Consider the following 19,255-nt stretch of genomic DNA (forward strand, 5'->3'; position numbering starts at 1 on the left):
CATGTGTGTGCTCTGCAGTGGTGACAGGACAGTTGGGTTTGTTTGCCAGCCTGTAATTGATCTGCCCACTTTAACTACTTTGGAAAGATTTGTCTTGCTTTTGACACTTAGGTACTCATACCAGGACACAGTATTAAACACAATTAGGGAATCTGGGGTGAAATACCCCTTTATGTTCAATTTACTCGATATAATAACATTTGGAAAGATGAGTTAGTACCACCAAATTCCTGTATGATTTTTTACAATGGATATTAAAGCAAGTTATCTAATTATTATGGTTTTAGAACAATAATCCATCAATAAAGGTTAGTTTTCAGGAAAAAGAAAAGATGTGCTTGTGTGCTAACTCAAATCTAAGTCCAAGAGAGTTTGTCAGTGACACTGGTCTGCAAGTTTCTGCAAGCTCCATGTTATCATCAAAAATCTGACAAGCTTTTGTTTTTGTTCTGGGAACTTGTTTTGTTCTGTTGATGTACTTCATCAGTGTCATTCTGTCTGTCCCGTGGTCCTTTGCCACAGGCTGATCCTCAGATCATCCGATGAAACGGAGCCGCTATTTGTCTTTCTTTTGCTCCGCCTGCCATCTTGAACTCATCTGTAGAATATCAGAAAAATACACAGCTTACTCTGGACAGATGTAGACTATTTAAACTTATGGAGGTTAACTGAACCATTGACTCAACTTGCCCCAACATCACTGGCATGTTTTACCCCAGATCCCCCATTTTGATAAAACCGTGTCACAATGTGGCTCACTATTATTTAACACTGACTTAAAATAACATGTAATAATGTTGGAATCTTATCTTTTTTAATTAAGATACAAGACTGATAAATTTAGTAGCATGATAAATTAACTTTGCATGACAAAAATACTTATTTTTTTCTTACCACTGTGTAATGTGATCCATGCTTCTTTTATCTGTGGTCACATGATTACTTTTGTTTATAGCTAGATTCAGGTTGTGACTCTTTTTTTTTTACCCACTCACCCCCTTTCTCCCCTACAGCATGTCACACTTCTCCTCAGTCCTCACTTCATTTACACTTCTGACTGCAAATATATAAGTGACAGACACGCTGATCTTCAGGCTGGATTAACCTGCTGAAAGCGAGCAGCTTCCTGCCTCCAAAACATGAAAAACCTGCACTTTTCCAGTGCTGGAATGCAACCTGTCCCCAGGTTCGCTGTGTAAATTTGATCAAACACACATTCATTTAGGAATGTGCAACAAATGAGCACAAAACTCACGCAATGATGGCATTTAAACTAAATGTTGTCATATATAAATGATTTTTCCTGAAGCTTCCTGCAGCTGCCTGCTTTGCCTGATTGGAAATCCAGCCTTGGGATGATGTGAAATACACAAGAAGTGATCCACATGAGGACACAGACTAAACTGTTTTATTACGCAACACAAAAGAGAAAAATATATTTTTGGAAGTCTGTGTTGTGCAAAGAGTAAAATTCATGAAGAGACTGGTGAATGTTTTCCATACAATGCACCGTCAAGGGGTCAAGGGTTGACCCATGCATTCCACATCATTGTTGCCAGATGCACACACACCGGACCTCTGTCCTCAATCATTCAACAGCACAACCACACACAAAAAACACGTTGTAAGTGCTTCAACCCTTTTTGATTTAAGAGTGCTGTGAAACCTATTATTCGTCTCCCTGATTCATTCTCTGATTCAGGTGAATTAAATTATTGTGAAATTTAACAATTCCTCATTTTGTTTTGTAACCTCCCGTCCCCTGGCTGCTCCCACGGTCACCCACTTTGTGTTCCAAGTGATCTCAATTAGAACGGCAGTGAATATTCCAGGTGTTCAGGAGTCTCTCATGTGCTGTCTGTGAAAATCTGAAAATTGAATTAAGTAACATACTGTATGTCATCCTCTCTGTCGGTTAAACTTATTAAAGGGCAGCTCCTGGAGTGTGGACAGAGGAGATAACTCAGATCTCAGACTGCTGCAGGATATGTCAGCAGGGTAGGGTAGTAATGGATTACATGTGATTGAGATTGTGTAATCAGATTACCAAAAATAAGTCAGCCCTAATGTGTAATTAGGTCGTAGTTGCATTAGGATAACTTGATTACATTTTCTTCCATTGTAATTTTATTCATGATAGTCTGTTAACTCATTAAAAGAATGCCTCTGTAGCTCAGTCGGTAGAGCGTCCGCGCCATGTACGGACCACGTAAGTCCTCTGGAGCGGCCACTGGTTTGGTTCCCACCCATGGGCCTTTGCTGCATGTCTTTACCTCCTTTCCTGTCTGCTCTTCAGCTGTCCTGTCCAATAAAAGCAAAAAGCCCAAACCATAACTTCTGACATAGTTTGACAGAGTTTATTAGCACTCCACAAAAAAGAATCACGTGTAAAAATGCATTTTATTTGCATCCAAAAAGTTTGGAGATGTTTCAAAAGAGAAAGAATATTTGTGGAACTGAACATTTTGAGGCTCTAATCAGTTTTTGGTAGATTATTATAATATTTTCAGCAGTTGATTCTGAAGTAATCCAAATGTAATCCAAAAGTATTTTTTTTAGTAATCCAATATATTACAAACAGATGATGGATGAGGAGAAAAATCACTGAAGCACATTAGCCATCAAAGTCAGTGTGGTTTAGTGAAGTTCAGACTCTCAGTGACTTGAACCTTCTCTGAGAAAGTGACTCTTTTCTTCACCTCATCCATTAAAAAAAAAAAAGAAAGAAAAAAAAAACGCATGAATCAAAAGTGTCAGAATAAAGGGCTCCCAAAAAGGGTTGGAGGTCATCACAGATGTTAAATTTGAGAGAAAATACAAAAATGACTCCTCCGATCAAAGGTTTTCAGTTTTCGCCTGTGTGAGATGCTTATGTAACTTTTAATGAAAGACATGAGTGCAGATGTTTCCATGCGGGGGTCAAGGGGACAACATTTCATTTAAATGAATTACTTTATATTATTTTTTCCAATATCTTTCCAAAGTTAGTAATGATTACAAAAAATATCATTTGTATTTCGACTGCATTTCAAAGTAATCTGTCCCAGCCCTGTATATACCAGTGGTTTGTTCACACGTTGTTGGCTTGGCTTTCAAAAACTCGAGAGCAGAAGTCATGACCTGGTTACTCAAGATAATCCACAGATAATAATAATCTACTTGCTGTGATCAGTTTCATGTAGGAACTTTCTCTCTACCATCCACCAGAAGTAGGAAGAAATAAACTACAAACCTGTGGTTACTTTACTTAAGTAGATTTTTCAGGTATCTCTTCTTTACTTGAGTATTACTTTTCTTCAGAGGTGTCAAAAGTACACACATTTTACTTAAGTAAAGTACCGATACTTGTGCACAAAAAAGGCTCTGGTAGAAGTAGAAGTACTGATTCAACTTCTTTACTCAACTAAAAGTGAAAAGGCTTTTTTTGTTTTGTTGCTTTTTATGTCTTTTAGGTCATTTTTTTCTTGTTACATGTATTTCATCTTGTTAACTTCATCTTGTTACATTGTTTTCTGTCTTGTGTCGTTTCTCATATTGTGACATCTTTATAGTGCCGTTACAGCATTTTTCATTTTATAACACCTTCGCCATTTATCTCTTTATGTCATTTCTCGCCTTGTTATGTGTTTTTGTCGAGTTACATCGTTTTCATCTTGTTACATCCTTTACGCCTTGCTATGCTGTTTTATGCCTTGTTACATCTCTTTTTACATCTTATGTTTGTCGTACCTGATATGTACTGACGGATACATCAAGACGGCACAATGATGCAACATAAAAATAATCAGTAATTCTCCTCCAATGCAATAAAACTAAATTATCAAGCCTGTTTTGAAAACATAAGGAGTAGAAAGTACAGATATTGTGTTAATAAGCGGGAAATAAAAGTAAAAAGCTGTCAGAAAAATAAATACTCAGCACAGATATCTGAAAACTCTAATTAAGAACAGTAAGAAAGTATTTGTACTTAGTTACTTCCCACTTCTGTTTTTGTTAGGGCTGCAGAGAAAAGGCATGTAGTGAATCTGTCAGCTGCCTCTGAGAGGCTTTTTAGCACCGCAGGACTGATTTTTAGACTCAAAAGGGCACGACTTGATTCAAAGAACCTTGAGAAGCAGCTTCTGCTGAGGCTGAACAAAGAAACAAAACAACGACAACAATAGAAGGCAAGGCTTAATTATATGTGTTGTGTTTTTGTGTTGATCGCAATGTTTCAGCTTCTGTTGACACTGAGAACTGATTTGTACAATGGAGCAAAGTTAATGATCATTACTTTCAGTATATTGTTTCGTTTTAACTTTATTTTAAGTTTAAAGTTAGTTAGAGTGGTCTGCAAATTATCCAGCTATAGCTGATTGGCAGGTGTAGTTTGGTACAAACAAGGTGGGGTGAGGTGTGTAGTGTGTTGGGCAGAGAACGGGGCACCTAAGTGTGATTCAGACTGCCACATGGGAAATACACCTGTGTTCAAAGAACGCATGTTAAAATTGTGCCATTAGCTACATGAAAAGGCAAGCCCATCTCCATCATGGTTTTTTTTCTTTCCTTCTGTCTTTTTAGGAATCTATAACTATGCTTATTCTACATGAACCATGAATTGACTATTAATATATTATTTTGCCTCCTGAGTATCCTGCTCTTGTTTTGTCTGTCAATTTTGTAAATTCTGTTTTAAAAGGTGGTTTATTATTATTCCAAAAAAAAAATTGAAAAGGGAGCACATCTTAAGTCTTCAAGTCAAGGAGGACAAAATTTTCTCATTTCATTCATTTATTTGGCTCACATCACAATAAATAAACACTCACGTATTTCGGCACAAAGCCTTCATCAGAGCAGATTTTGGGTCTAGGACTGCACTGAGAACCCCACTTCTTCTTCTTCTTCTTGTTAAAACATATTCATATTTTGTAGTATTTTTTTTTTACATACGAAAATATGCCACAATGATTGCTGGGTAAAATGTAAGTTGATATTGTATAATATAAGGTTTTTTAATTTTTTTTTTTTAAACTTCTTTTTAATTCTTTTTAAGAGGAGCCGAGGTTCAGCGCAGTCCTGTGGTCAATAAATAGGAGGCAGTCCGTGAGTTTCAGCATGCCCTTAATGTCCACTTACTGTTCCAATAAGTATGGATGAATAATGCATTTTGTCCATGAACCAAGAGAAAACCAATAAATATATAAATAAGTACACAGGTATTAAAAAATAACATTTGTTCATATTTATACTAGCAGGGGAGAATAAAAAAAAAAGAAAAATAAGATTAAAAAAACACTATTATTACTGTCATTGGGGACCACTTTGTGAAACATGCATCTGTTCTTAATTGTAACCCTGCAGTAATGTTCTCCATGTAGTAAACATCCTTCACCTTCTCCATTGAGTTACTGAGGGGGGCTGCAGCCTCAGCCAGGAGATTGTCATCGTCTTCTAAGTAATTAAAAGTAAAGTAATATTCCCAATATAAAATAAAATAGTTTTAAGGGCAATTCTATATCTACTTTTTTTGTATATTTGGTTAGTCCCAAAACATGTGTGGTCTCCAACCAGGTTATTGTAATTTATAAGTTTTGACTGTGTGAATGACTTTGTGAGTAATTTGCTGGGTTGTTGTTGTTTTTTTTTTTTTAATCTGAGGTTTGTGTCTGCATGTGTTCCCTTTTAAAGGGATAGTTCACCCACAAATGAAAATTTAGTCATTACGTACTTACCCTCATGCCAATTGAAGGTCAGATTTAGTTTTTTAGTCCACAAAACACTGCTGGATTTTCACAGGAAAACAGTGTTGCAAAACCTCACAAACAATTGAAGTGAATGGTAACCAGTTTTCAAATGGAAAAAACAACCAGGAAAAAAAGAAACAAAACATACAATGCCTCCATACTGCTCGTCTGGGATGATCCAAGTCTCCTACAGCCCTGACGTGCCGTTCACATGCATGTGCAAATCATCACACCACACAGGTTCTTGAATGTGGCTCCAATCGAAGGATCTACAGTGAAGATTCAGGCTAAAAACATTGTGTAAATGACATCTTTCAAGCCAGCTTGGCTCTTCAGGGCTTTAGGAGACTTGGATTACACCAGACAAGCTGCTTGTTTTTTTAAGTTTGACAAATGGTCACCATTCACTTCAACTGTTTGAGAGTCCTTCAACTGGCATGAGGGTGGCTATGCCTGAATTTCCATTTTTGGGTGAACCATCCCTTTAATGTATTTATTGTGACATCTGCTCTGATGCAGATGTCACTCAAGACAGTTTCCTCCTATAGGAAATGATAAAGTACCCTTAACTTTGACATTAGTGTAAACCTGAAAAAAGTTAGTACTCAAAGAGAAAAAAAAAATCAAGGCAATCAGATGCTACAATTTTCTTGAGTGCAACTCAAAAGTTGGAGGTTATTAGAGCTTAAATATTTGGAGTTAATGTTACAGCTACTCTTTGATCCATCCATCCATCTTCAACCACTTATCCAAACTCTTTGATTACAATATGAAATTGAAATTACTGATTAAACCAACACAAATATTCCCAGTAAATCCAACTCAGAAGTTAACAGAACTGGATGCATTTTAGTAAAAACAAAACAAAACGCTGCAGCAGCACACATTTCGAGTAAGGATGTTAATGATTAATCATTAATCAATTATTTGCCATTAAGAATTTAACCAAATAAAAAATGTATTTATTAATATTTAATTAAGAGAAGTGGCAGCAATTTTCACTAAACCATTTGTTGATTAGAGACAATTAAACTTTGACTTAAAATGAGAAAAAATACATAAATTAAACAGAAAAATATTGAAAATGAGGAAAAAAACACACTTGTGTCTAATAAATTATCAGTGATTCATCAATTGTTAGCATTTTCAATTAATGGTTCGGGAAAATGCACAAACTTTGCAGCCCTAATTTGGAGAGGTGACATGGCATCAGCTTTTAAAAGTAACTAATACTCTGAGTAATCTTTGACACAAATACTTTGTACTTTTACTTAAGTATATTTCTAATACCAATACTTTTACTTGTAACTGAGTAATATTTTAGCAGTGTAACAGTGCTTGTACTCACCTACAGATTTTTTAATAGTTAAATTAACACAAAAGAATTAAAAACTCTACTGCATTAAACATTTCTAAGTTTGTAGAACTTCTAAACAAAACAAGTTTAAGTTTTTAAGTTGTATTACAAATAATTATTTTGAACATTTGGTTTTACAGTGTGCTTTAATGAAATCGCATAAAAGCTTTTTATTTGGCATGTTGCTAAACAGGAGTGTCGCCAAGTGAGGGCCCGCTGGAGGTCCCTACTGGCCCCCAGTTTTGGAGGCACCTCCTCAAACCCCGTGAACACGAGAACACTGCAGGCTGCAGGAACATATGTTCCTCATGATACACGAGAGTGATGCTACCTGCGATTAACAGAGGGACACACACACACGTACACACAGAGGGAGAGAGAGAGAGAGAGGGAGAGTGAGAGAGTAGTCAGGAGCTGCTGTCGCTACTTAACGAACAAAACCAGATAGTGAAGCGAATTGAGCTTTTTTTTTTTTTGCAGAGTGTACACAGCAGCTTTACACAGTCTGAGGCAGAGCAGGAAACAGAGAGAACACCGAGGAGTGAGAGAAGAGAGAGAAAAAAAAACCACAGAGATAGAAGGAGACTTGGCTGATGCATCTTTCGGAGAGCATCCATTTCACGGCGATTACAGTTTGAAGCGGAGGAGACGGTGCGCAGTCCTCTCACCAGCACGGTGCTCTCCTCCTCTCCTCTCCTCTCCTCTCCTCCACACTCTCTCAGTTTTCCTCGAGCGGCTTGTCGGGCGAAAAGACACTTTTCTTCTTCTTCTTCTTCTTCTCCTTCCTCTGCGTTCATCGACACGGACTGTATTTCATAACAAGCCTGTTTACTTGGAGCGAAAGCAGGTCGTCCGCAGCTCCGGCACTGCTGCGTCTTGCTCGTGGAGTGGGAATTGTGCGATCCGCAGCTCCAAGACGCATAAAAAGGGAATATCCGACGGTTTTATCTAAGTTTTCCTGGAAGTTGCGCAGCTGACAGAAAAAAAAAAAAAACATGGGAATTTGTGGCTATTTGGCGGCGCCTGGGAAATGCCTTGTCGTCCTCGGACTTAAATTGTTATTCCTTGTACCTGCAGGAGTTCCAGCCAGGAGCGGGGATTCTGTATTAAAGGACAACATCACCGTGAGACAGGGGGACAGCGCCGTCTTAAAGTAAGTCTTTCACTGTATTTCATCCTCACAGCTTCACAGATTCTGTCTCCTCCTGTGCGCCACGGGGACGGATGGACTCCTGTCCTCCTGCTAACCAAGTGCAGCGGTCCAGGAGTTACTAAAGGTCATCATAAATATGGAGGAAAAAAAAAAAACGCACACACGCTTGTTTTCCATACGAACCGCAACTACTGGCGCTGCATGCGCATCGTTTGCAAGTTCGTGCACAAACTGTGCGTGCAGCGTGTCCTGCTCATTGCCCTTGAATGTTATTGATTCGGTTGGTTAATGTCTTGTTGAGGATGCACACAGCTCAGATACTCAAATTCAGCACTGGGAGGGGTGCCGTGCGTGCGTATTGATCTGAGTATGTGATACAAATGCAATTATGACTCTCATTTTCAGGGCTGTGTTGTTTTCGTTACACTTCATGAAATGTTTTGGAAGACTGGGCACAGGCTATTTCTGGCAGTTTTCATCAGTTAACCCTTTATGCATCAGTGCTATAACACTCTTATGAGGAGTTGCCATGATTCTACACCGGCTTTATCACACTTGATCTCCAGTTGTATCCATATGTTCCTCCAGAGGGTCACACTGTCTGTGACATGAAATATACTGTTTTCTTATCTTTTCTCTCCTCACCAATATATCAATATAATATCAATATCGTGATATGAGACTAGATATCATCTTGTGTCTTGGATATCATTATGTCATGATATGGAATAAGTCTTTTCCTGGTCTTAAAGGCTCCATATCGGTAAAGTGATGCAGCTTTGTCACAGTTTTATTATTTGCCTTCACCCACTTAGTCATTATATTCACATTACTGATGATTATTTATGAAAAATCTCATTGTGTTAATATCTTTCTGAAGCCACCATGCTTGGGGAGTCATGGATTCCATTTAACAGGATTATGTAATCTGGATGCAAATAAAGGTAATTATAGTCCATTACAGTTACAGATAAAAAAAAAGGCGTAATCAGATTACAGTTACATATAGTAAAAATGGGGATAATTAGCAGGATTACTGTTTTAAAATCCATTTTAAAATAAAGAACGATGTACTGGAGCTGCAACAATTAATTAATTAATTAATTGATTGACATTTAATGAGATTATTAAATTAATCACTATACAACTATTTGTCATTATCAGTTATTCACTTTGTCAGTTAAAGTCAAAATTCTTTGATTTCAGCTTCTTAATTTTTTTTTGGTTTCTTTATTCCTCTCTGACACCAAACTGAATATTTTTTTGGGTTTCATGGATGTTATCTTGGGCTTTGGGAAACACTGATTGACATTTTTCAACATTTTCTGACATTTTATAGACCGAACAACTGTTAATCGATTAGTCGAGAAAATAATTGACCAATTAAACAACTATTAAAATAATCGTTAGTTGCAGCCCTTCATGAAACCGTAGTTTACCTTACAGTTACCATGACCAAATGCTTCACTGGGCGGAAATTTCACTACTTTTTGTCTTTAAATCAGTCAATCAATTAATCAATCAGTTGCGCACAACAAAGGAAGGAACAGCTGGACAAACCTGCAACAAATGTAGAACATTATATTAGGTGGAACAGTTTCACCATATTTTATATTGAGGCAATCCCAAAGTAACTGAAAGTAATCAAGTTACTTCACTTTTTGTGGTACTTGGATTAGGTTACTGACTACAGGTAATTAGTAACTGTATCCAAATACATTTTTAAAGTAACCCTCCCAACCCATCAACAGTCATGCCATGAATACTGTCACACTATCAGTGAGTATTAATATTGTATTTGGTAAAAAAAAAATTGTGATATTTGATTTTGTCCACGTCGCTCAGCCCTAAATCCAATGTATTAATGCTTCTACTGTAAACTGCATTGTGGCTGTGCTGTAGTTTGTGTAAGAATAGAGCAGGTGTGGTAATACAGTCAGCATCTCTGTAGGAGAATGTGAGAAAAGGCCCCGCTCCACCCACACACCACACACACACACACACAAACACACACACAAACATACATATTGTACACATGCGGTCTTGCACAGTAGGCTACAAACAGTGTTTCCTTATCACGTGCAGACATAAACCACCATGTCATTTGACTGTAACAGGCGTGGAAAAGGTTTAAATAATGCAATATACCTGCTTATCCTTGAGGGTCGTTGGGGGGACTGGGAGCAATCCCACCTGACACTGGACGAGAAGACTCCCTGGACAGATCACATAACATAACTTGTGACCAACTGATGCTGGATTTTTGGTACTGATGCCAAAACTGATAATCACATGTCAATAATAATAAAAAAAAAAAAAAACAGTCAAATTTATCTTTAACTTTTAACTATTTTATGTTTTGTCTCTTTCTTGGTAAAGGAATAGCCCTCAAAGTGTAGGTAGGTGGACAGAAAGTCTGTAAGCATAACTGTAGAAAAGAATATATGAATGTAACTTTGAAGTAAGCGTGATGTAAACTTGTAGTAAGATGTACAAATATACATTAAATATATACAGAATATAATAAACAGAATATAGAATACACACACACTCTTCAAATGTGATTAACACTGTGACGACATGATAATTAATAATTATGAATAACTATAGATAAAAGACACATAGAGCAAAATATATGTATTTATTCAACCTCAACACTGCCTATAAAGCATACAAATAACAACAATCGTCATTATGTTGTGTACTGATACTGATATAGATGTGAAAGATGATACTATCGGTCGACTAATACATCAGTCGAGCTCTAATTAGACATAAAAGCAATCTACATTATGTTTTGTAAAAAATATCAGTTCACATTGGACAACATGTGCGCCATTACTTTTAGACCAATATAGCTGTGATCAGCTAATGAATGATATATCTGTCTGACTCTAAACATAACATGACCATTTAATTTATTATTTATACACAAAAAAATAAGGTAGAAACTGTAGAGATAAGCAACAAAGAAAGTGAGAAATAAAGGGACAAAATAACATGAAAACACATGTATAAAATACTAATTAACCTTACAGACCCTAAAGAGGAATTGAGAACAATGTAATGTGAATGTGACTGTTTGGTCATGCAGTCACATTAGCATGTCTCTAACAGGCAGCACGTTCAGTACCTCGAGCTGTCAGTGCAGGGCAGTGCAGTTCAGCTGGCTCCACGCTGCCTCAGATAGGAGCTGTTTGGACTGGAATTATTCTACAGTCTGATGCCTGTTGACACAGACGAGCAGCTCAGTAGCTCGCTGTCGCACCTCGTGGCAGACGACGTGGAAGGCGATCACGCGCCGTAGCCGCACCAGCAGCCTCGCCGCGGAGAGGGAGGAAAAAGTGTCATCCAAGATGGGGTTCAGTTCAGTCCTCATCTCCTTTCTTCTCTGCTCCGCACGGCCTCAGAGGACAAAGTCTGTCTTTCTCATCAGTTTGTTAATCCCGTCTTTATTCTCAGCAATTACAAATGAGTGTTGGCCTCCACTGATAGAAGAACTTTAGGTTTTTTGAAGTGAGGTTGTATAAGGTACTTATTCATAGTCAGTGTAATACCTGCAGTAGATGGCGGTCCTCACGCCCCGGAGAAACAGAGAGGTGAACTAGCTCTGAAGCTGCAAAACATATTTGAACTACTTAAAAAAGTCAAGTGTATTATATGTAGAATATTTCCACTATTTTACCAGACAGCTGTTTTCTTAAATCACCCTTTCAACCAGACTCCATTGGCGAAAACAGTCATTTTACCTGATAGAACATGGGAGTTTCTGGTCTACCGCTGCCTCAATCAGTTCATTTGTTTGTGTTTTTGTGTAACTTCTGTGAATTTTAACTAAGCTTTCAAAACACCTGAGTCACACAATTATACAAACAAACAAGCCGACTGAGGCAGTGGTCGACCAGCAAATCCCGTGACGGCGAAGTTAAATTACCAATTTTTCCAAAGGAGTCTTGTTGCTTTGAAGAGAGCAATGTTTGTCTTATATGACAATGGTTTTCTGTCTGATGGCAAGGCGAAAATATCCAGCCCGTCACCTTTCAGGGCGAAGAAAGTGAAATGGTTCATTTCAGTGGAACCAACAGACTACTTAAAGGGACAGTTCCGATTAATTGAAGTGGAAAAGACGGTGATTGGCATATCCTCAGTTTGGAGAAGCAGCAGCTTTACCATGCTGTCAGACAGCAAAACTGACGTTACTTAAGCCAAATACTGCTCTCTCCAAACCAGACTCCATTGGCAAAATCTGTAATTTTACCTCAGAGAACACAGAGCTGCTGGGTGACTTTGGCCGTGGCGGACAGGAAGAAACAGTCCAAACCATGACTTCATCTCACAAAGAAAAATTACAGAAGTGCTTGTTGTAACATCATTTCAGCAATATGCTCAACACAATATGGAGTTAAAGTCCAGGAATGCCATGTATTTGATACTGCATTTGACAGAACAGCACATCTGTCACTGAAAACTTGTATGGGTTTACCCTTTTTCAAAACAGAAAAAAAATTAACCAGGAATTAATAAGAGAAGTGATAAATCAATTCCCATGTGGGAATTATAATGAGGTACTGTAGAGCTGCATGGATGACCTGGCCTAAAAATCTTGACCAAAATAAATAACATGTTTGTTTGGTGAAAACCTCAATAAATATCACATTATCATGATTCTAATAGTTTTTCCTTTTTTTTGGCAAACATGAAAATTGTAATAGAATTACCAATATGATTACCAAATCGTGTAGCCCTGTAATACACTGACTATGGATAATAACTCTTGCAACCACACTTCAAATAATCTGAACTATCCTTTTAAGTAGTCAGCTGGATCCACTGAAGCTAACCATTTCACTGTCCTCACCCTGGACGGTGACAGGCTGAAACCCACTTCTTGCTCCTTTGTCACGCTGATGTGGAGCTGCGAATGCTCGACCCTGCAGCAGCAGACAGGACTCTTTGGCAGACTCATGCTCTCCTTTTCTTGCCCCTAACCTGTGCACCCCACAATGGAGGAGTCATCAAATAACTGGTGGAGCTGCCATGACCCTGACTCGAATCCTGAAAGGAGAGGTGTAGAGAGTGAACCGGAAAGCAGACAATGTGGTTACCTGGGGCGTCCCCGCGCCGCTCCGCGATGTATCCAACACGCTGCCCTGGAGGAAGATGAACTGCTGCCTGTCAGCGAGCTAGTCGGTCCGTAGTCCAAGGAAAGCGCACTATCCACCTGCATCGCTTTGAGCCTCTCCCCGAGCAGGAAGGGGCTGGATGCTGTTGAAAGCACCAGAGGAATCAAAGAACATCATTCTCATTCTGATTCCCAGCTTCTGCGGGTGGGAATAGGGCCTGTGGAGCTGCTTGTATGATAGCATTGTCTGCGCATTTGACAGCAAACCGGTACATGCCTGGCGCGCCCCGAGGCTGACGTAGGGAGGACCGACTTGCCTACCTCTGACTCGCTCATCACCCAAGTGGCGGTGATGCAGGGGCTCAGACATGCAGCAGAAAGCTTTGGAGAGGAGGGCGGCTGTGGTGTTGACCTCTGATTTGATCGCCGTCATGGGAAGTCTAGACTAGAAATTGGTAGTTGCTGCTGTGTTTTTATTTGAAAATATTATGTATGAAAAGGCTGCTTTTATTCAACTAATTTCTACCAGCATACTAATATTTCTGAATAAATTACAGTGTTTGAAACCTGCATTTTGCCACATAAACAAGGCTCTTACTGATGGACTGATTAACCCCATCCTACCAATATATTTTACATACAACCAGATAAATTAGAGCCTGACCAATATAGGATTTTTAGCATCAGTACCAATAATATCATTATCTAAGCTCAAGTCCAAAACACACAGTTCCATTCAAACATTAAAAACCAAAGAGCTGAACCCAGAAAACAGTCAGCTGATTATAAAATTAACAAACCACAACACGACGGAATAAAACAGATACGAATAAATCAAAAGATCTTTATTTGGAGCATTGCAGAAGTGACACAAAACCCCAAAATAGATTAACTTGTTATGTAACTCTAAACAGAGACTATAAATTGGCTGAATATCTCCACTCTGCCAGAGACAGGAAACAGAGACTGATCCTCACCAAATACGGGATCAGTGACCACCACCTGTCCACAGAAACAGGAAGACAGAGACAGACATGGCCGCCCAGAGAGGAGCGCCTATGTTGTCACCGCTACAGGAGAAATAGAAACGGAGGTGCACTTCCTCCTCCATTGTCAGAAGTTCTCTTCGCTAAGAGACTTCCACTATGGAGAAATAGCTTCTTATTATTATTAATCCCAGGGGAGAAACTGACAGTTCTTCTGGGTGAAGGGGCGACAGCTCCTCTGGCAGCTAAATGCGAATCTGCTTGCCACAGCCTGAGGGATTCAGTACCCCCCCATCCCACCCCCAACCCTGAATTAGAGATTTATATTGTTGTGAGTCATTGTATTAAATTGTATTATACTATATGATACATCATAGAAAGGGAAAAAAAGACTACTTCAATGTATCTGTGAGAAACTGCCAGTAAAGCTGTTTTGAATTGACTTGATATTAGGGAGTAAAACAAATCTGATCAATATATCAGCCAATATATTTAAAAAGATTTCATATCAGCACAACATATATGCCGATAACAGTATAGACCAATGATAGGCAAATATTGGGCCAATAATCTTTGATACATTTGTCTGACTCTACAATAAACTGTAAGACCACCACCATCATGGCAAAATATTAGTTTACTTCTTTATTAAAATATTATAAGTGATGTAATTAATGTCATCTGAAGGGAAAAAATATATTAATAATTTAAGAAAGTTACACTTAATTTGCATGTGGGTAACAGACAGATCACATGAGGAAATCTGTCTGCCTGCTTCAAAATGACTGACAGAGTTTTCCTTTGAAATTTCCACGGCTCCCTTCACGTTTATTCTCTTTACATAGAGTTAGAATTAATGCCAAATGAGTTACGATCTGGTTATGAATCGCTAGAAATCAATATTAATCTCTTAGAAGTAGTAGATGTTTGTAACAGTTAAATCGACAAATATCTTAATGGAGTCTGGCAGGCAGTCGCCAGCTTTTGTTTCCAGGAAAGCAGGCTGATCAACTTACAGCATAGGACTCATTGTCACTTGTCAGTGTCAAAGAATAATGTTGCGCTTGTGTAGACATCAAACGTAGTTTTAATCTATTTAATACATACTGTATGTTTTGCTCCAACTCCTTATTTGGATGGCAGTACTCATTTTGAATGCAGTGGTGTTACGTGTTGCTCCTTTAAAACAGAAGCAAAACAGTGATATGAAGTCAGTAGGAACAAACTGACTGACAAAGTCATGCAAAATTGGACTGATCGAATAAAGCACCTGTGTAGCTCAGGGTGTTATAATCGTTAATAACATTAATAACAATCAGCACTGGGCGACGCCTGCACCCAGGAGGCCGATATACAGAAAATGTCTGCAGACGCATCTATAGGCAGGGGTACTTGTACTTTTATGAGTAAATTTTGTCGTCTTAAGTATGCATCATAAGTACGTACTTAAGTATGCATTATAAGATGTAATGTCTTTAGTTACTTTTAAACCCATAGTTGAGTACCGAGTACAATTTGAAATGATTATCCAAACCTTCCATCTGCATTTTAGTAGCCAATCAGGTGATCTGATCACAAATGGACCAATGAAAACCAGGACATGTATGTCACAAACATCCATGCGCGGCACCTGTTTTCACGTTTGGACCTTTTTTTCAACTGGCGATCAATCTGGCAATATTTTTTCCACTAATCAATTAGTTGTTTGGTCCATAAAATGTCAGAAAATAAAATTCTCTGATTCCAGCTTCTTAGATTTTCTTAGTAATTTTTTGTCATTCCTTTATGACAGTAAACTGAATATCTTTGGGTTGTGGACGAAACAAGACATTTGAGGACGTCACCTTGGGCTTTAGGAAACGCTGATCAACATTTTTCACCATTTTCTGCCATTATATAGGCAAGTAACTATTAATCGGTTAACTGATAAATTAATTATGAAAATAAATGTTAGTTTCAGCCCTAATCTTACAAAAAGAAAAAAGAAAAAAAAACAGGCCGTATCAAAAGACACATAAATGTTTGAGCCTCTGGCGGCTTCAGGACATGAGCGAGGAGGGAGAATCTGATGAAGGAGAGATATCGATATGACTGATCGTCATTTTCACCTGATGGATGGTCTTCATCTGAGGAGCAGTACGAGCCTTCACCCCATCAAAGAAAAAGGCCTCAGGGGTAAAGGGCTATTCTCTTATCTCTTTCCAGACTTCCCAAATCAAAACTCCAGGGTAATGAAATAATACATGCATCAACTCGCAGTTGGCAGCAATTAAATAAACATGTCAATCTCAGCTCTCTAGCTCCCCTGATGCCAATTTATGGAAGCCCTTCATTTGCACCATCTACTCTGGATATCGCCTTTAAAATTTGGGAAAATTCTGGGCTTCAGACATGACTAGATCTGTAAATTGACAGGGACTTTTCATCATTTCGGCAACCGGCCAAGAAATGTAAATTACCTACATGTACTTTCTTTAAACACCTTCAGATAAGAGATTATGTTGAAGTTTACACCATCTTATGAGACTGTAACTGTGCTTCTTAGATCCATTGTCAAGATGTCACTGTGTGCTCCCCGCCTGTTATCTACACTTTATACACTTTTGCAGGATGAAAAAGTGGACGCTTCTCGCATAAGAGAGAAATGGAGAAAAAGGTTTTAAATATCCAGATCACAGAGGAACAATGGAACCACAGTTTAAAACAGATTAATCAATGTTCTATCAATGTCAGACGCATTTCCAATTCTAAGATTAATAAATGGTTCCCCTCTGCTTCCTGTCTGTGTTTGTAGATGTTATGGAAGGGTAAAAACATTCTAAATGCTAAAATGTGGTTTTATGACCTTGTCAACACTCTTGAGGAAGAAAGAATCATATATTTTAGGAATAATCATGTGAGCAGATCTGAGTTATTCCCATAAAGTGATGTCTAGCTTTTCTTCTACTGTGTTATTTTCAATTAGTTTTTTTTTAAAGAATAGTGTCTATATAAGTTTTGTGTATTTTTACTGATTTTCTTATTTATATCACATTTGTATTTATAGATCAGTTATCCATATATCTGTAAATTTATTCATGAAACCTGCATATTGGACTCCACCTTTAATAAAACTGAAATATAAAAGAAAATGGTCTTGTCAGATAGGCTGCTAACCATAGCATAAACCAAACATCACAATATAATGTAGTAATAATTATCCTCAATAGAATGACCAGCTGCATATCACCACTGCAGGACACTTCTACAGAGAAAGGGAGATGTCATTTCCTACTGAAACTCAGATTTAATTTAGTTTTGACTTTTTATGTCTACTAACTAAAGCAAAATTGTAAATGATAAACTTCTTAAACTGAATTCTAAAAGGTTGTTTTCCAAAGTCAGTGACCCCTTCTGGGTTTTAGGGAGTCTCAGGGGTTCTCAGGGGGTTCTATTACAATATTTATCAGCCATCGACCTGCCCAGCTCTCGAAATATTTGCAATGGCCATTGAAAAACCCATATTGGTCAACCAATTTGTAATATATGTAAAAGCCCCTTACACTGGACAAAAAACACACTAACATCTGGCTTTTGTCCTCAATGATAAAGGGCAGAATCAGCGTTTACTCCCAAGTGACATGATTCTGTAGGAGTCATGGGTATTTATCGTCTCCAGCTCTGATCAGCAGTGAGGCAAATATGACACCCCAGTGAACACGCTATTTTCATCCCTTTTCGGCAGAGGCGATGAAGGGTTGTTGCCTCTTTTGCCCCTTTTTCATACATGTGTGCTGCTTGGTTTGACTCAACTGGTCAGCAAAGTCAGGAAATGTTATGTCCCCATTAGCAGTAACTTAGCATGACTGAAAGACGCAGCTGAGAGTGAACGTTAATCGGTAAAATAAAGCAGATACCTGAAAATACAAACAGCAACACAGGACAGAAACTTCAAACCACAGAGATTCAGTCAACTACAAAAATACACTTCTCACTGCTCTCCTGCACACAGGTCTACTGGCAATAGGAAAAAGTTAAATCGCCTATTTAAGCAGTTTTAGCTGTATTCAAATGTTTGTATTTTGGTGTAAACTGTTATAATATCCCCCCCCCAAAAAATCAAAATCTCACACTGCCATATTTGTGACTCTGAGGCTAAAATGGCTTAATGTCACCAGCATGAATGGTGTCCAACAAACAGAGATTTCAACAGTGATACTCTCATTCCAGCCTGGCACACTAAAGCTCTTCTATCTCAGATCAGGACTCCCCCCAAAAAAAGTGAGCCAATTCACAGAGGTTTGTCAGGGGTTAAATGCTTTTAGGCTACGGAAACTACAACCCCAGCGTGATCCCAGCAATATGTTTTAAATGAAAGATTGCTGCATCTGAGTGCTTGCCTGTAGCTGGCAACATTCCTAGGGTGTTATTTGATTTCTGCAGGGTTGTATTAATAAGACAGTCAAGGGCAACACAAAGCGGCATCATTCTCACATAAAGAAAGCCACTGCCAACAGGAACTTAAGCAGATGTGAGCGGCAGAATAATTAGCATCATTCAACACAGCTTTAGTAGCAATATAACATTTTTTTTTTCTTTTTTAGAAACACACATCAACAGGGAGAATAAAATGCCTGAGTGGCACATGGTGTCACTCTGCTTGCAGAGAAACAAGCAGCCGATGCCAGTTTGTCTTTAGAGTGGTATTTCCAGGTACAGGTAATTCAATTTCTATTCCACCGTTCATGATTCGTTGTGAATAATTGATTCTAATTGGCTGGAATGTTGCCAGAATTTCTGTCAGTTGTGGCAGTTGTAATAAATATCTGATTCTAATTAGCTGAAGGGTGGGAGGTGGGTGACATACCGAACAGAGTAACAGATATGCCGGGTGTTGAAGAAATGGTAAAAATTCACAAAGTGATTTTCGGTAAA

At 38.3% G+C, this 19,255-nt stretch overlaps 1 protein-coding gene across 2 annotated transcripts in view; it reads left to right on the forward strand.

Annotated features, from left to right (window-relative positions):
• opcml (opioid binding protein/cell adhesion molecule-like) overlaps nt 1-19,255 on the forward strand; it is a 535,516-nt gene that overhangs the window by 220,295 nt on the left and 295,966 nt on the right. The window contains exon 2 of one of the 2 annotated variants that reach the window (XM_084730695.1): nt 8,158-8,233. In XM_084730695.1, coding sequence (XP_084586821.1) covers nt 8,158-8,233 — 76 coding nt within the window. Of the gene's footprint in view, nt 1-7,247; nt 8,234-19,255 lie in introns of those variants that run through there. The other variant, XM_084730694.1, reaches the window with a different exon arrangement.

Source organism: Lutjanus erythropterus, chromosome 11 (genome assembly GCF_056507025.1).
Source record: "Lutjanus erythropterus isolate fLutEry1 chromosome 11, fLutEry1.hap2, whole genome shotgun sequence".
Taxonomy (NCBI): domain Eukaryota; kingdom Metazoa; phylum Chordata; class Actinopteri; order Lutjaniformes; family Lutjanidae; genus Lutjanus; species Lutjanus erythropterus.